The 18,910-nt window shown below is 37.4% G+C and overlaps 1 protein-coding gene across 11 annotated transcripts in view; it reads right to left on the bottom strand.

Moving 5' to 3' along the window:
• Window positions 1-3,916, bottom strand: part of ppargc1a (peroxisome proliferator-activated receptor gamma, coactivator 1 alpha) — a 42,202-nt gene extending 38,286 nt beyond the window's left edge. For 2 of the 11 annotated variants that reach the window (XM_058781087.1, XM_058781091.1), the window contains exons 1-2: window positions 3,730-3,916; window positions 759-938 (exon numbers count right to left, since the gene is read on the bottom strand). In XM_058781087.1, coding sequence (XP_058637070.1) covers window positions 759-938; window positions 3,730-3,777 — 228 coding nt within the window. In that variant the 5' untranslated portion in view covers window positions 3,778-3,916. The other 9 variants (XM_058781093.1, XM_058781095.1, XM_058781084.1 and 6 more) reach the window with 7 other exon arrangements.
• Between the last annotated feature and the right edge of the window lie 14,994 nt (window positions 3,917-18,910).

The raw sequence follows: 18,910 nt of genomic DNA, 5'->3' as shown, positions 1-18,910 counted from the left end.
CTGCACCAGTGAATGATATAGAGTCAGTTTACTTATGCTCTCAAACTACTTCAATTTGTGTATGCAAAATATGTATCATTTTCAATAAATGTAAAATATTGTTTAATAGTTTTGTATTTCTTAATTTTTTTTAGTTGTTTTTTATTGTCATTCGCAATGATTTATGGGATTGTATTTTTTTTTTTTTTCCTCATTAAAGCCATAAAGTGCACATAAAGTGTTTGTCTGATTTCCAAGTACGACGTTTGTAATGTTGTGATTCACTGGTCGTTTGGTTTAATGTTGATAACTCTTTAATACTTTTTTTTTTTAAATCCCTTTGGAAAAAACGAAGGGGAAAAATACTTCCGGAACCAAGGCTGCTGAAAAAGTGAGCAGACACTGTTGCTCTGTATTATTACTGACCATTACTTGGGAACATCGGGAAGAAAGTGCAAACAAACAGCCATAAATTCCAGCCCAAGATTGTAAAAAAAAGGTACAAACACTGACCTTAAGTATTGGACAAAGGTTGGGTGCTTATCATAATACCTCACCATAATTATCAGACAGCATGGATAAATGCTCATTCCCAAAGAGTAAAGCTCTGTTATTAACTAATAAATTGCACTGACTGACTATTCCAGCTTGTGAAGAATTCCATATTCATGCAATAAAATTTCATATTCAATTTCATGAATTCCATATTTGTGCAATAAAATTTTACAATATACAAGCATGCACAATCAGATAAGAAAACATTGCATGACCTTCTTTACCTCAAACAGGTTCGATGCTTCATTGCCATACTGACTGGAAATGATTTCTGATTGGTCGCTGTACCACTTGAGTCCTCCCAGAAAACTATCTGCATCAAGGTCACTGACATCCAGCTCAGAGAGGTCAAGCTCAGGCAGGTCAGGGCAAAGGGGCTGGTCTTCACCAACCAAGGCAGCACACTGAAAGAGAGAGGAGATGGTTGAGCACATATTTGCCAAGATGTTAGACATCTTCATTCAGTGTTTGTGAAGAAATGCCATAAATGGCATCATAACTATTCAATTTAGTTTTGATAGTAGAACTGATCAAATGGAATTCAGCATGTTTTACCATTTGTTACCATTTACTTTGCATCATCTACTGTATGTGATCTCAAACACAAACAATATCAACTGTTAACAGTGGGATCAACCGTTAACAATTTAATGTTGGTCAGGTTTCACAACACCTTGTATATGGACAGCACTCTCTATATAAACGTTAATGGAAAAAGCTTGCAAACCCATTTATTTAATGCAAACAAAAGGCCTGCCCACTCTAATAATGACAAAGAAAATCAAATGTAAGATTAAAAAAGCCACTGATTTACTGAAAAAAAGGCAGAATAAGGCAAACATCTCAAATCTATTTATTTTCCACTGCTTTTTTTTTTTTTTTTTTTTTAAACAAAGTCCCCCCCCCCATTGCTTTTCATTTTTAAAAAATCTAATCATAAGTAAAACTTGGGAAATTATGCTTTGTCAGGTCAAAGCATTATATTTCCATAAAACAACTATAGAAATTAAACACTTTCCACATTTAATTCTATCAATTCAGCTGTCTTTATAGGCAAAACTTTGACAAATTGTTCCACAGAATGCAACATATCTCAAATCTCTGCACCTGTCCATTTGCACAGTGTGTGACTGATGTAACCAATAACTCTTCCTCTATTTGTTTATAGGGAGTGTAACTTTACTACATAATTGAGATCTGTGTGCCTAGCATGCAAAAGCTACTCCTTTCACTGCTAAATTTAGTATTCATTTAGGATGCATTGTTAGAAATTAAACATACTAACAACCAAATGAAGTGAACTTAAATCTAACAAAATTGCATATTCTTCAGCTGTGCACATAGTATTAGCTGCATTTTGGAAACCACAACAACATAACCAACGAGAAAACAAACAATTCTGTGATTGGCTGAAGGAGGGGAGGGGCGGGCCGTCGTGGGGAAGAGCGCCACAGCCACGCCCTCTGGTTGGTCAGATACTGTACTTCATATCACTGAGTATACTGTGAGTAAAATAGAGGCGAAGTGGAAGCAAAACCAACAGCAGCTCGCGGAGAGACTGTGCGCACAGGTGTATAGAGTTTTGACAAACGGCGGAGGGTGCTGTAGAGTGATGCATTTTGTGAAAAAGCGATACATAGAACAGTAAAATGTTTATTTTGTACAAATATTGTACGAAATGTTACCGTCAGCGCGCGTTACCACCGATACCGATCCCAAATCCTATTACGCTGCTCTTTTCTCGGTAGCCTACTACTGACATAAATGTCACAACAAGTAATCAAAATAAAAAAGCGAGACTTCGCTCGATGGCAGCACGACACAGTTTGTGCCGAAGAATCTCGCACGTCAAACTTGATCACCGGTGTCTGATTTAGTTTAGATCTATTTATGACACAAATCCTGTCGTTCCGCTGTCACAGATTTATAGACGGCGGCAAAGCGGTTACATCCAATGGTGAGCAAATCATAAAATCACATGCATAAAATGCTTCTGCCTCGGCATGTTGTTGAAAGCCTTCTCCCTTTTCCTCTCAAAATCACGAGCACACGCAGAGAGAGAGAGAGATAGAGAGAGAGAACATAGCTACTTGTGGGCACCTGGAAATGATATGATTAGAATTGGAACCGAGCAGCAATTTGCTGATTGTGTTTAGATGGATTTATGCTCCGACTGAGACGCTAAACTAACCTTTGAAAATGAATATAACAATAACACAACGTGCATACCTTGCAACATAGACAGGTGCCTATACAGCGATATATTTCTATATAGTGAGTAAAAGTTTCAGCTAAGCATGCTGGAAACACTGCTTTATGAATATCTGAAATGGTCAAAACTGCAATGAACCACGACGCGACTAGATGATATAGATAGATAGATAGTGCAGGCTATGATAATAATAAAAGTGCGACGTTATTTTCCATATCTTACATTTCGCCAAGCGAACATTTCAAACGCGTTTAAACAAACCTAAAATGTCCCGAATTGCAATGATTTCGCAATAAAGATAAACGTCATGCACAGCTATGCAGTCGTTATTGGTGTATTGCATTGGAGCAACGCTTAACCTTGCGGTGAGGTCTTGATAAATATAAAGTAAACGAGGTTCAGCAGCTTTTCTTTGCTTTACAGCACGTACATTGTCCAATAATAAATCCAGCAAGCGCTCCGCATGCATGCAAATAGCCTTCTCCGAGACTGTCTCTGTGCTCTAATAGGAAAGTTTCAATGTACAATACCTGACGCGAGAACATATTAGTAATTCCAGCACATCGGCAGTGGCACTAGGCTCTCACTGAAGCAGATACCTGTCTCATCATCACCTGCGTTACAGCGAGCGAGCGCACTCCATCCACGGGCATGTCAACGCAATTTCCCACGACAAGACATCCTAAGTAGACTGTCACTGTTCAACTCCGACACAGCTTGAGAAAAGCCGCACGCTATCACCAGATAAATCACTGCACATACAATTTCTGCCAACAAATTAGACTTTATCACAACCCGGTGTATTCCCGTGCATTCAGAGCTTCCGTGTCTTCCGCGCATCTTACAGGATCGGTCGACTTCACATAACGGGAACTACGAGCGAAGCCAGTCTTGGACGTTTCCTGCGATCCGTCTCCTCAAAAAAAAAAAAAAAAAAAAATGTGCTTCAGCCCTGGAAAAATAAGTTGCACATCAGTTCTCACCTCTAGTTCTCTCCACACCGAATCCTGATTACACCTGTCCCACGCCATCCAGCCACTGAATGACGGTACGAAAAAATAAAAAAGAAATCACGGGCAAAAGAGAAAATCCACTCGTTCCCTCGCGCCCCTCACTGACAATGAACCGAGGGCACCTGTCTTACAACTGCTTTCCATCACATGACAAAGCTATTAAAAGTAGGCAGGGGAGTGACTCCCCTTAGCTGTTACTCGCCAATGACGTGCTGTAAGGAAGGCGGAGTTTGGCACGCGCATAGTAAATCTTCCCCAACTATAAAACCACTCGCTCCTCTCAACATGCCTCTAGTAGCGGCTAGGGTTGGGAACCAAGAACCCGTGCTGTTTTTATAAATATTACCGGAACCGAATGGGTCTCATGACTTTTGGTTGCATTGAACGTGCATTCTTCCACCGACAGGGACGAGATTCCGTGTTAAAATGATCTGCTACGCCACAGCACCGCTACTGAATATACAGCGCTACATACAGTGACCAATGCAGTTCGATTCCCGATCGAATGACTCTTGTGAGCCGGTTCTTTTTAGTGAATCAAATATTGAACGCGCGCCCAGCGCAGTTCGATTCCCGAATAACACCGGTTGTTGTAGTTTCAAAACATTGTGAATCATTTGGAGAGGCTACTGACAACGGGAATGATTTCTTTCGTTATGTCAGACTCGAAATAAACAAAGAACTGGACTAAAACGTGAAACTTCAGCTGGGTTTGCTGTCTCATCTAGTTCAAACCTGTGAAAATAAGTATGCCAATTAAAACCGATTAATAATGAAAGTGCTCAATGAATTTAGTCCCCGCCTTGTTTATTGGTTTGTTTAGTAGGCTATTTTATTTAGGAATCGTGGAAATAACCTGGATTGTTACTATTCGGAATGAACTTACACAATGTAAACTAGTTAGCTCATCTGTAGAAAAAACAAACAAACAAACAAACATAAATAATGTCTGTTTAGATACCATACTAACAGGGGTCAGTGCAGTCAGAGAGATAATTTACGACTCTGACGGGACTTTTTACCCATCAGTGCATCCATCAGATATGCTATTATTATTATTTTATTTATTTTTCTTGCGAACAGCTTTCTCATTCGCCATATCAAATGTAATTATATTGGTGCGCTTAAGAAAAGCTTTTAATCCTAATTACTTTCGTTCACCGAAGTAAACAGATGCTCTAGGCCTCTTTATTAAGCAAATCTGCGGCGGTATCGTTCATCTCCGAGCAATGCGGACGGAAAATAATGTAAATAAAGACAGGATAAATGGGTTGGTTATATGAGAACACGGTCGATAAGTTGTGAGGGCTGTGGTGGTTCACAGAATGCGTTGAATCTATATAGCCTGAGGCGTTTTCTTTACTCGAATGCTCCCAGTCAGGAGCGTGCATGCGAGGGGGCTGCTGTGAGCTCAAATACTGTTTCATGGCGTGTATATATACGCCGGCTGACTGAGTGGGGACTGGCTTCTTCATCTCGAGCTCATTGGATGTCGTGTCACATTTAGCACCCCCACCCCTCTCCCTTGCGCACGATTTATACTCTCAAGCAATGCTTCCATACATCGAGGCATCGCAAACGGAGCAACATCATCGGCTTGGCTGCTCTGGAGAGTCATAACGGCTGAAAGATAGTGTGCAATGCGCTCACGACGGATTTTCTTCCTCCCTCAAACGCCGGGGAGAAGCAGGTGACGAGGTGTACAGTGTCAACAGTTCATGTATAGGCAACATAGATATAGCCTAGAGAAAACCAAAACACGCGGTTTGTAGACAGTCAAAACAAAACGCAGCTCGACCAATGATGACCGCCCACTTTTGCGAGCTGAAAGCCCACTGTTTATCAGCTGCTTCTTCAGTTTTCATGACCAAAACATTGAGGAAAAGAGTTACAGTGGTGGGCAAAATTGTTAGAACACCTGACAGATCTGAAAATATTGACCTTTTTTTGTTTTATGCCTCCAAAACATGATTTCATTTCATTATGTTCATGAAACATGCAGATGGCTGCTCTGAGCTATATCAGATGAAGTGAGTCGTAGCCTACTGTTTTTATCCACTTTTAACTTTAATATTTGGTATGCCCACTTTTTGTAACAATTACACATCTCTCTGGCATAGCGTCAATATATTTCCTGAGAACTTCAACACTAATGTTCTACCATGCCTTCTGCATCTCAAGCCAAAGGATTTCCTTTTAATGTACAAAAGATCTGTCCAGTTTATTTTCCAACTCGCCCCAAATTTGCTCGATTGGTTTGAGGTCCAGACTTTGAGGGGCCAGTCCAACATTTTCAGTGCTCCAGCAGATTCCTTCCGTCGCAGGTAGTTCTGGCAATAGTTTGTTTTATGCGCATTGTAATGGACAATTCAAGAAAAACAACTGAAACTTAAATATGCCAAGTGTTCTAACAATTTTGGCCACCACTGCATGTGGTTGTTGAGGTATGAACAAATAATGGTTTGCATTACTGGTTTGTAATGAACGGAACCCTAGTGCAAAAATTAGGCTGTATTTTGTATGTTTTGTGAGTGTGCGTATTTCAGGAAGCTGATCCCATGTCAGTGTAATGAAGGCATGTGTTCTATCCACTGGCGACCACTCTTATCTCAGAAGGTTCGTACATGGTAGCGTAAACCCAATACTAATGCAACACACAGATGACACACTGATGCCATATTGTAATCAAGGCTGGAGCTGGAGGGATGAAAATAGTTGGTTGCTCATTGTATGGTAGTAAAGGCACGTGACTCCCTCTCTGTCCCTTTGCTTTCTGCTCTCTCTCTCTCTCTCTCTCTCTCTTACTCACACAGACAAGCTGCAAGCCTTATCTGATTGTTCTCTTTATGGCAATTAAGAAATTGCGAGCTAAAAATATGGCTCTGTTGTGATTTCCTGTTAAATGGATTTTGATTTGTTTTCGTTTTTATTCCTTGTGCTGGCAGCTGAATGTTTCCGAGAGGAGGAGATATTCAATTCCAGATAGAACTAGTGTACAACCTGTCACAAGTCTGTAGTTCATGGTGGCATGAAATATGTAAATGAACAGAACGTTTTGAACGTAAATGAACAGCCAAACTGTCAATGAACAAATGTCAAACAGACACATTCAGCTCAAACCGAATGTATTCTGGAATCTTATATACAAAAATGTGCATTTGTAGTGCACTTTCAATTTTAAAAGTATATTAAAAAAAAAAAAAAATACTAAAAAAAAAACTTACAGATCAATGAAATAAAAGGCCATTTAAGTGTACGGTACTTCAAAAGAGAAAAATTGATTTTGCACTTTCACTTGGCTTTTTAAAAAGTGCACTTTGTAATAACGTCAGATTAAAAGTTTTATTTCAGAGCACACTTTAAATCACTATTTTATTATTCTTTTGACATACTGTATTGGAATGTACATTACAGCTATGTTGGATACGGCTTAGACACACCAGCTCTGTAAAACATTTATTAACGTGGACTCGGAGGCAGATTTGGGGCAAAGCCCTGGGAGCTTACCTTGCAGTTTGAAGGCATCTGTGCTTATATTTGCAAAGCTATTTTGTGGATATATACTTCCCCAGTGTTTCAAATTCGATTTAAACATGGTGGAACAAAACAAGTGCGTGTATCCAACTATTTTCTTCATATATAAGATTATTTTGTTTTATGATGATACTTTTGAATTATAATATACCTTAGTGTTCATATTTGCTAGTAGACACAGCTAGATGAAACACAGTGCATATCTGGTAGGCAAGTATATCTCGAAGCAACAAATGAACACATGACAAGTTCACTCCAGCTTTTTATAGTTCTTATCATTAGATCTCCTCTGCAAAATAAGAAAAGCAGATGAAAGCAACCTGAGAGATAATACGAGGGCCTCTGAAATACACTTAACACTTAAGATGCATCACCTCACCGCACAACGTACCACGGATACAATAAAACCCAAAATAATAGCAGCAAATGGAAGACAGTTCCTCTGAAAGGAAGTCATCTTGAGAGAGGAATCAAAGAAAGCTATTCAGTCTAGTCTATCAGAACAAAAGGCTTTCTATTGACGAATTCAACCATTTCACAGGAGGTTTGGAGTGTGGCCGATTGCTACCTTGGAGGGCCCGGTGTGTATTATTGCAGTAAATGGCATAGCGAGGCTGGGGCGTGCTAGCCAGGACTCGGCTATGAAATTGGAAATAACAATGACGGGACACAACAGCATATCCACACCAAGGACATAACTCAAGAGAGAAGTATGGGCTCAGTGGGAAAGCCCTGTGATATTTTTTCGAAGAGAAAGCTTGACGCACCGAAGCCTCCCGTGGACAAAAATACCACGGTCAAGCAGGAAAAAAACTGGCTCCGGTTGCTTGTCAGAGCAGCATATGTGGAAAAAGCTCCCCCATCTGAGGCTGTTATTACGGCACGTTAGAATCACTATGCAGTCATGAAAGATGCATAGAGAAAAACATGAGTCTGGCAAGAAGACGAGCACTAGCAGGGATGTGTTTACAAGCTCCGAATGACATGCGTTCGCATGCGGGCGAGATATTTTTATGACTTTCTCGTGACAGAATGCGAAGGACTGTTCTCGAATGAGTGGAATTAAACTGATTGAAGCCACAACATCAAAACGGTCATACTTGTTATCGGCATTAAAACGGAGGAGTTGAAACGCATTAGCGGGCGTTCTTATGTAGTCCTGGTATGATTAGAACTCCAACTCCCTTTGTGAGAGAAGATGAGTTTGCCTCTCTTTGCTCTCTCAGCAGCGTCGGCATGCTTGGGAAGAATTAGGTCACTATTTGAGTGGTGTGCCTGCAAGAAACTCCATGTTAAAATCGTACCATGAAATGGTGAAAAATGGGGGAGGGGAGGCGCACAGGTAGAACGTTTTAGAAATGTTATCGAAATGCGGCGCGCTGCTCGTGACCGGCCTAATTGCTCTTAGAACACGTGAGGAGAGAGGAAAAATTACATGTGAGTTGTTGGCTTGCATACAGGCGAAAGCCCTTACGGCATCATAAAAACGAATGTATCATCATCTTTTTTTTCCCCTTACAGAGGGAATTTCTCCTATATGCCACCCCTTCCCCCAAATTACTGTAGCGTACCTGGGCTGCGAGTATAGACATGCAGATTTAGTGCTTCTTAATATGCATAGATAGATCATGGAGACGGAAAATGACATGAATTCATAGATGGCCACGAGAGAGAGAGAGATGGATAGGAAGATGTCTGGGAACGGGAGGCATCACAGCCAAACCGTGGATTGATTGAGTTAAGGAAGATTCTGAACAAAAATTTCGATGCTGCTTTTGTATTGAAATTAACTTGCACGGTTGCTGATTCTCAAACTGTTCTGTCTGTGTCCATCACAGAAAAGACCGTTCTGGGCTGGAAAAACTGGTTCTGCACCAGTGTCATGAACCATTTGGTCCACTTGTTGAGTCTAACTGATTAGAAATCCTGCAAACCTGCTTTCTAAAAAAAAAAAACACAGTTTAGCATAATTTTAAAAATAGTGCTTATTATGGGAAAAAAGAGATATATATACTTAGGGGAAACTGAATACGATTTTTTTTTTTTGGACATTTAATGGAATGTTGATTGCAATTAAATAAAAATGTATAAATCCAATTAACTGAATCGTAGAGTTTTTTTTGGCCCACTTAAGTCAAACTTATCTTTATATGTAATTTCCTAATTCTATTTTCTTTGAAATAAGTACAGCTGCATTTATAGTAACTTAAAATGTAATTTTAAGGTCGATATTGTATGTCATGTATTAAAATTGATTTTAATTACATATTTGCTCATATTCAGATACATTATATTCCTGTGAAGATATATCATTAGTGAGTTTAATTAGATGAGCAATTGTTTTCAAGCTTTCAAGAGCTTTCAAGTAATGTCGTTAAAACACTAACCATTCTAGGTTGTAGAATGCATGTATGAATTACTACATGAGCCTGTGGTTAATGTTAAATCTTTCCCCAAGTGGTTAACCACAAGAACCATTTTCATGGTGAGATGGAGTTTCTTTGACTTCAGTTTCGTTCTACACAGCAGTTCCCATGCCTTGGTTAACGAATATCTCTTAGGCAAGCCACTAATGTTGTGACACATGAAGTCTATGGAGGATAGTTTGGTACATTAAAGTAGTGGAGGAAAGAGTGGCCTCAAAAGCAGTCATGCAGTAAAGTGCCAGCTCTACAATTCCTGTGTAATTAAGGTAGAGATGGTTGGGTGATTCAATGGTAGTGGTTTTCAGTGAATTTTTTGAGCTGACAAAACGAAGGGAGCTTAAATGAATGGATAAACGCGGGAAATGTTCTTAATATAGCACTTCTGTGATCCAATAACTGACATTTGATACCCAAATGTGTAATCTGCCTCAAAGTGTCTGAAAGTAGCGAGGCTTCTTTAGGATCGGATTGGCTATATACTGATTCTGGACAGAAAAAGATCTATCACATGTCTAACCATATGAAACAATGCTCTGAACAGCAAGGCATTATTTTAACAGTCTTCTTCAGAGGCGATTTAAGGATTTTAGTCTTAATGTGGGATTTTATTGATCAATTTTACACTCTTTAACAAACATTCTGTGTTGGCATTTAAGGTTCATTGAAGAACTTTTAACATCCATAGAACCTTATCATTCCACAAAGGCTCTTCAGTCTTAAAAATAAAGGTTCTTTATTGGAATTGACGGTTCTTCTAATTATTAAAATCTACTGCACACTAAGAATATATATATATATTTTTTTCACAACAATATTGTGAAAGTAATGCATTATGTTACTTTTGCAAAAAAAAAAAAAAAAAATGAAATAAAAATAATCGTCACCTGGGTTGGGCTTGCTTGTTTGCTTTTTAATAACCAAAAAAAAAAAAAAAACAAACAGAAGTAAAATTTTTGGTAACTGTAAGGGCCCTTTCACACCAAAAGTGAAATTAATAAGCTTGTGTTAATTTACTTGTATTTATTTATTTGAAAAAGTAATTCAGATATTTTTTTGTAAATTTAAACGTAATGCATTATTTTACTAGTTACCTCTGATTACGTAACTCGCATTACATAAATGCGTTACCCCCAACACAGATTTTTAAGACTGAAGAGCCTTTTGTGTAATAGAAAGGTTCCATGGATGTTCAAGGATCTTCATGGAACCACAGATGCCAACAAAAAACCTTTTTTAAAAGTGTGAAAAAAAAGGTTCTTCTAAGAACTTTTCATTGAAAGGTTCTTTTTGGATTCCAAAATGCTCTTTCTATGGCATCGCTTTTGGAACATTTATTTTTAAGAGTGTACTGAAATAGAGAAATGTGAAAAAGCTATAGTATGTGCAGGCCCACCCTATGCCGTCTTTTACCAAAACCAGCTTGCTAAAGAGAGGATAAATACTGAAATGTAAGAACTGGTTATATTTTGAATAGTGCATGACGTTAATGGCCTATTTTGATTAAAGAGATCAAAAAGAAGGCATCTATGATCCATATTTAGGCTTTTCAGATAAAGCTGCATGCCAGTGAACTGTGAATATTGTTTACCCAGCCCTTAACACAATATCAAACTCTGTTAGTAATCATTCAGATGCAGTCATTGGCTTGGTAAGAGCTATATTCAGAAACAGCCCCTGCTTGATCTCCAATTCTCGCCGTCCTCTTTGTGGAGGTCCATCACTTTATCCCTCTCTCCAGAGACTGCTGCGACCACCGGGAGGCTTGTCAGTACGGTAAACAGGATTTATCAGCCAGATGACGCATGTAATTAGAAAGTAATTGGCACATCATCTGGACACGAGGAAAGATGATATACGTTCAGCAGAGATATGCAAAAACAGTTACAATGACTAGCGAACACAGAAAACAATGCTTTAAGAGAAGGTCAGATTTGATAACATAAATGCAATTTGTTAACGTCAATTCATTAACTAACATTACCAATGAGTACCGGTAATATGTTATATATAACACTTATATAAAAGCTTATTAGAAAGTGTTACTTTTAAAGTGCAAACATGTACCAGATCAAAATGTTTTCAGGACAATTAATTAACTGCTAAAAACCTCTTGAAACACTTCAGCTACCATATAGTATCATAGCAGCGTGTTTTGCATTCTTCCAAAAATGTGAAATGATGCAGTTCAAAGCTGATGGGTGTAGAACTAATCGGTAAGCTCTCACTCCTTTGAAATGCAAGAAGTAGTTCATCTTATAACTCATTCACTCGCTCATTACTCATTCACTCGCTCGCTCCCCGGCTCTGTCCCATTCCTTTAAGTTGTACATTTATTCATTTATTTACATACTAAGCTATTTATTTACTCCCCCCTCCACACTTGTGCATCCATTTACATACAAACCCATTTACATAACATTTTTATTCATTTATCTCTTCATCTATTTCCATTCTAATTCACTTACGCTCCTGGTCACTTACTTATGCTCTAATTTGCGTACTAAATGACACTTTTCCTTGCAGTAACTCGTTGGGTATTCTTAATTGCCAGCTTAGTTATTTACCCACTTATTTAGCCATGTCCCCTCGTGCCTCGTGGCTCATACAACTCTTAAAACAATAGTTCATTAGAGCAAACCTCAGATGGCCTCCAGTTGAGGGCAAGGGGTGCGACAGTGAATTAGCATATAAGAGTAGAGCCACAAGCAGTTCAATCAGACTGTGAACATGGTGTTAATCAGGAAAAACCGACCATAGGGCACCAGCTACACAGCCCTGGACATTTTTTAGTCACATTTTATTGTACATGAAATACACTGAAATTTGCGCTCAGAAATTGCTGGTACGTTTCACAAGCAATTACAAAGAAACAGCAAGTTACACAATTAATTAAACGTGGATTTGTAAGTATAAAAATGTAAATTATTTTGTATCTTTGTTTTGTTGACAACTTTGAAAAATCATGCTTACAGCTTATGTGACAGCTTTGTGTTACTTATTTATTTAATTTAATTTAATTTAATTTAAAGCATCTCAGTCAATAACATAACTGTAAAAACAGTTTTGTGAATACCATTCACAAACATTCTTAAATATTATATATATATATATATATATATATATATATATATATATATATATATATATATATATTGTTTCCTGTTAATCTCACATTTTCTTTTCTCTCTGTCCCTTCAAGTTGGTTATGTTGATTTTGCAGACAGACAACATTTTTCAAATATTAATAAGCAGTGCAGTAGTTTTGTTAAAATATTTTATGCAATTATGGATTCATGAGTATGTCTCCTCAAAAATTTCAAGGTGCATTCAAATGATTGTACGAAGAGCATTGTTTAACACACACACACACACACACACACACACACACACACACACACATATATATATATATATATATATATATATATATATATATATATAAACTCTAATATTCTTTGTTTTATTTACAAATTTGAAACATCTTTTTAAACAATGTAGCGCTTTTCACAGTATGCATCTTTACAGTAAAATAAACAAGTTAAAAAAACAATACAAATGTTATATGTAAATATCTAAAATGTAAAATATCTATTTATTTTCAAGCCTTATAGTTGTATTTACGAAAATAGAGCTGATTGATAATATAGTTCACCATTTGCAATGCTACAAGCAACCAAGCCGTTGAGACATGCTATATAATATATATCACCCTACCATCCAAGTAATATAGCATTACTAGGACTATGTTTTAAGTCTGAACTACCAGATCCTGTCCTATTCTCTCGAGGGAGTCAAAAGGTGAGCCCTGGATCAAACAGATCTGAGAAATACTCAGACAGTATGAGGGAAGAAAGTAAAAAGTGTTCCTACTTCACTGAAGCCAAATCAGCAAAGCCTGGACAACAGAACTCTGGAGGCTCCGGGCTGATTTTTCGGGAAGGGGGTCATCGTTGTGAGGTGCTGATAACCTATGATAGCGACGGGGTAATTTGCACCGGGTTCCCCATCACAGCGGAGGTCCGGGGACGTGCTGGGGCACAGGCCACGTAGCTGTGATGGTGCGGAAAATGGCTGGCAGAGATAGGCTGGTTGTTTTTTCATCACATCAGTCAAGAGAAGGACGGAAAGCAGGGAGTTTGGGGATTAAGAGTGAAAGAATACTTGGTTTCAGGGCCGCTTTCTTAACCTTGCAGAGTGTTAAGACAGTCTGAGACGGCAGAAGACGACAGAGACGAGGGGGAAGGGAAAAGAAGGAAAAATTCTTTAGTCAGAGCCCATCAGTGGTTGGGTTTATGCGTGTGAGGGGGAAAGAGATAGCAGTGCGTGAGTCAGTGCGAGAGAGACCTAGAAAAAAAGTGTGTATGCATATGTGCTGGTGAGGGACAAACTAGGTCAGGGCTTCTTGATATTTACTGGAAGCATTGCGACGCAAAACATCCCATTTCACTTGTCCTTTCTATTTCTGCATATTTATTTTGCATTAGTATGTTAAACTGGAACGATAAACGAATTCCACCTGATTCCAGGCGAGGAACCCTAATTTAAAGGTGAAGTGAAAAGAAGCGTGTGAATCCACCCGAGGGACATTATATCTTCTTGTCTGTGCATATGGAAACAGTGTCGTCATTCCTTGACAGCGTGGAAAAATAAATACCTTACGCGAGGGCATTTTTCCTGGCTATTTTTAGCAGCTAGACGCGTCATATCTTTGGGAGAATCTGTCATGCCATGTTCCTCTTCAATGGCATCACAAACTCTCGTGATCCCCTCGTCTCACCCCCGCCTGAGTCCAAAGTTTTCCCTCTCACCGACTGTCTGTGAATCACTTGATACCATCGGGTCTGTAAAAGGTCTTGCAAGTTCAGTGGATCCCTGGTGAAAAGGAAGTACACTTTAGCATACTTTAAAAAAAGAGTATTTATTATGTAAATCAAGTAAAGCAGTATACTAAAGGGAAAACTGAATGTAAGGTTCTCAGACACGTAATATAAGTTGACATTAAATGAAACTGTTCTATAGTTTCAAATTATATTAAATGCAATTTGATTTTTTTTTTTACTCACTTAAGTAGGACTTAAGTGTATCTTTATATATAATTTCATAATTATGTCAATTGTCTTTGAAGGATAATATGGATAAAGTGTACTTGCAAATGTACTGACAAGCATTTATGGTAAACTACTTCAATATCATTTCTACAGAAACTTGCATGTCATGTATTTAAATCTGTTTGTAATTGCACATTATATTGCAATTCAGTACATTTAAAATATATTAACAAAGTTATATCAAATAACACTACAATAACACTTTAAGTCAAGCATATTAAACAATGATGACTTAAAATGTACTGTAAAGTAAAAGTTTTTATTTTTATATTTTTTATTTACATTATTACAAAGTGCACTTTTTTTAAGTGGCCTTTTATTTTAAGTTTATTGTCAAGTACAGTTTAAAATGGTAAATTATTCAGAATATTACAAAGTGCACTTTAAAAGTTCTCTTCAGTGTGTTAAAGAGAGTACACTTTCATGACGATGTTTCTTAAGACACAGTTAAGTGGGCTTTTATTTCATTAATATTATATTTACTGCAAGTACATATACAAATAATATATAGTTTAAGATTTGAAGTATACTATACAAGTACACTTTTAAGCACACTTCTATTTCACAAGGGATGTATGCTCTCCGTCTGTATTGGAAAAGCTGCTTTTGAACTCTTCTTCAAAAATAGCCTCAGGATTTTTATTTTTATTTTTTTTCTCTCACAGTTCACAGTTGTTTTCTGTTCATCAAATAGCAGCTACTATCATTTCCAGGCAAAGAAAGTGGAAAATCCCAATTTCCAGCTTCATGTATGATAGTGATGGAGATGTGTTGGTTAGAAGAAAAGGCTGTCAATTATATGTCATAAGCAAGTCCAGACAGAAGCTTAATAATACATGGAATGGATTTAAATATGTAAAACTGGGCTGAGCTTATTTCACACATTAATATCTAAAGGCATAATCAAAAGAGTCAACAATATCAACTGAATTGTATGTGGGCTCAGTTAAAAACTATATTCCAATGACAAACTTATATACCATTTTCCTCCCACAAAAGGCCCCCTATGTATTGCATTGAAAAGTGGTGTGCTGCAAAAATAATGATGGCACATTTTTAATAAGCCCACATGTGGAAGCCACTACTGCGTTTGTTTATTAATTCCCGCTGACTCCTATATGAACACTGTTAGGTTAATGACACAGGTATTTTATGTAATTGGATTTTTATTACACCACATAAGCATATAGATATTAGTTAGCAACAAAAAAAAAAAATCAAGCTCCCCATCCACCCTCACAGGACATCATCAATGAGTCCTTAAATAATTCATAATACAAGATATTTATGGAATTTTTTTCTTCCGAGCTACACAGGATAGTGTTATAATTCAGTGGATGTAGCACTCACACGTACACTCCGTTTGAAGTCGAAGGATCAAATAACCTCATTTCTCGTGAAAAGTTCAAGCAGAAAATGTACACTTTTAAAGTGCTTTAACTGGTTACAATTAAATAAATAAAGATAAAGTGAGAGAGAGTTGATAGGAAGTCATCCCTATTCAAGAAATACTATCAAATAATAGTGGAAAGATTTGAACGCCTGTCATGTTGAAGACTGAATCTAAAGTTAATCTCCTATTCAGGATACAGTCATTTTGAAATGAATAGTAAATGCAAAGCCAGCAAAAATATCTCTAGACTATACAGTGGTTCTGATTCAGAGGATGGTGACAAGACAAAAAAAGGTGAATATAAGAGCAATATGCAGATTTCAGCCATCATGGGGCCACTTTCTTTACTAAACTCTTTTATGCTAATGCTGCCAAATTCATTTGGACGTCAGCAGGGTCCATACATATTCTGAGCCAGTGGACGCGTTGGGTCTTTTTGACTTCAACTGCTGACCGTCAGCTGATTTTTCAGTATATCTTAACTATATTAACTTTATATGTAGTAGCTATGGCAGTCTGTTTCTGCCACGGGATAAAAGGTATTTGCAGCATTTATATCTCGCAATTTATATCTCAATTCAGAATTTTTTTTCAGAATAAAAGTCAAAATTGCGAGTCTCACTATTTCATATTTCTTATATTAAATGTGAGGTATAAATTCAGAACTGTGAGATATAAACTTGCGATTCTTAGAAGAAATGTCAGAATTCTGATAATTATGAATTTACATGCTGCAAATATATATATTTTTCTCAGAATTTTAAGTTTTCCATCTCACAATGCTGTTTCTTGTTTCTGCCACAGAATACAAAATAAATAAATAAAAAGCATAACTGCAACTTTTTTCTCGCAATTATGACTTTTTTATCTCACAATTCTGACTGTTTCCTCAAAATTGTGAGATATATGCTGCAATGCTGTTTTATGGAAGAAGAAAAAAAGAAGAAAAAAAAAGGTAATTTCAGTCATTTTTACTTCTCACAATTCCTACTTTTCTTATTTTAAATTAAAATTCTGACTTTATGTCTCCCAGTTCTGACTTTTTTCCCCTCAGAATTATGAGAACAAATTCAGAATTGCAATATATAAACTCTTGAAAAAGAGAACTTGAAAAAAAGTCACAGAATTAATAGTTGCAATTACAAATTTTTTAAAGTGATAAGAAACATATTCATCAATGTGTACACTCTTTAAGTATACACTTAAGTGGCCTTTTATTAAATTAATATTATATTATCTGCATGTACACTTGAATACAATTAAGGGCACTTTTCCCCTATAAAATATGTCTGTACTTTGCATCTATATTTGAAAAGCTACTTTTGAAAAATTCATGGAGGAAATTTATTTTCTGTTCATCAAACAGCAGCCATTTCCAGCCAAAGAAAGCGGAAAATCACGAGCACTCAATCTGTACCAGTTTGACTACAAAACACATGCAATGAATGTCCATAAGGGCCATCATGTCATCTATATCATAATGACTATGTGAAGTGTTGTCCTTAGGAAAATGAAGGAATAGCACGCTTGTACGGTGACATGTTGCAAAGCGAGATGGACAGATTATTTCCATTGAAACGTTGCGGTGCATATGAAGAGGCATTGCATGGCCAGCAGAGCTTTACTGGGCATGCCAGTATACTTGGCATCACGTGGGAGCCAGCTGGCATCTCATTCTGTGCCAGTCTCTAAAAACCTGTGGCGAACAGAACCTTAACCTATATGAGAGTAACCTGGCAGCTTCAAACCCCATTATAAAAATACCAGGGCCTTGAGTGACTGTTCTATTTAGTGATCTTTGCCTTGTACAGTGTCTATAAACTCAGGCAATGAAAACAGCCACATTAAGCCCTTCTGGGCTGGACACGGTGTTGTGCGTATAAAGTGATTGGCAATTAAAAGGAGTGGCTAATGTGAGATAGTGACAGAATAGATTGTCAGTTTAATATTTTGGATGCCCGAAAGTTAATTTAGCCTGTCATTAGATATCGCCAGCATAAAGTTCAGCTCTTGCGCCTTCAGAAACGACACTTTTCCATCTTCCATTTCTGTGCGAAGCATTGATAATACAATTGGACTGGGCTCAAAACTGAACTCTCTGTTCCATATCTGAGCTTATTCAAACAGCCAGGACAAGGAAATAATCGACAAACCAAACATCATTGCCATGCGTCATGCTTGCCTTCCAACCTATCAGCCGGATAATCGTGTAGAAAAGGCAAGAAGTTTAGCAAAGATAATTTCAGCTTACTTGCACATTGTTGCTATTTATTTTTGTATTCCCTTGTGAAAAACAAGTGTATTGAATGTGCAGTTATAGTGTTCTTCAGATCTTTAAAGTATACAAAAAAAAAAAAAAAAACTGTACTGGCAAATTATATAATATTAATGAATTACCTTTTAGGGATGCGCCAATATATCAGCCAATAATCGGTATCAGCTGATAAAAGCAATTATTTTCATTATCGGTCATTGTGCAATGTTCAAAAACAGCCAATTATATCCCACCCATACTGAGTGTGAAGAAATTTCATGGTGAATTTAGGGCTGTTGAAGTTAAAAGTAACAATAACACAATAAATCAACCGTAGTTCAAGACAGGGTTGCCAGATCCCTCTACACCAAACATCATTTGTAGCGTGCCTCACATCCAATAATCGCAAAGAGCTTTGTGCTTTGTTACTTCTGAT

Source organism: Onychostoma macrolepis, chromosome 07, assembly GCF_012432095.1.
Source record: "Onychostoma macrolepis isolate SWU-2019 chromosome 07, ASM1243209v1, whole genome shotgun sequence".
Lineage (NCBI taxonomy): Eukaryota > Metazoa > Chordata > Actinopteri > Cypriniformes > Cyprinidae > Onychostoma > Onychostoma macrolepis.
Note: the sequence above shows the minus strand (reverse complement) of the source record. Positions and strands in the feature narration are given on the sequence as shown.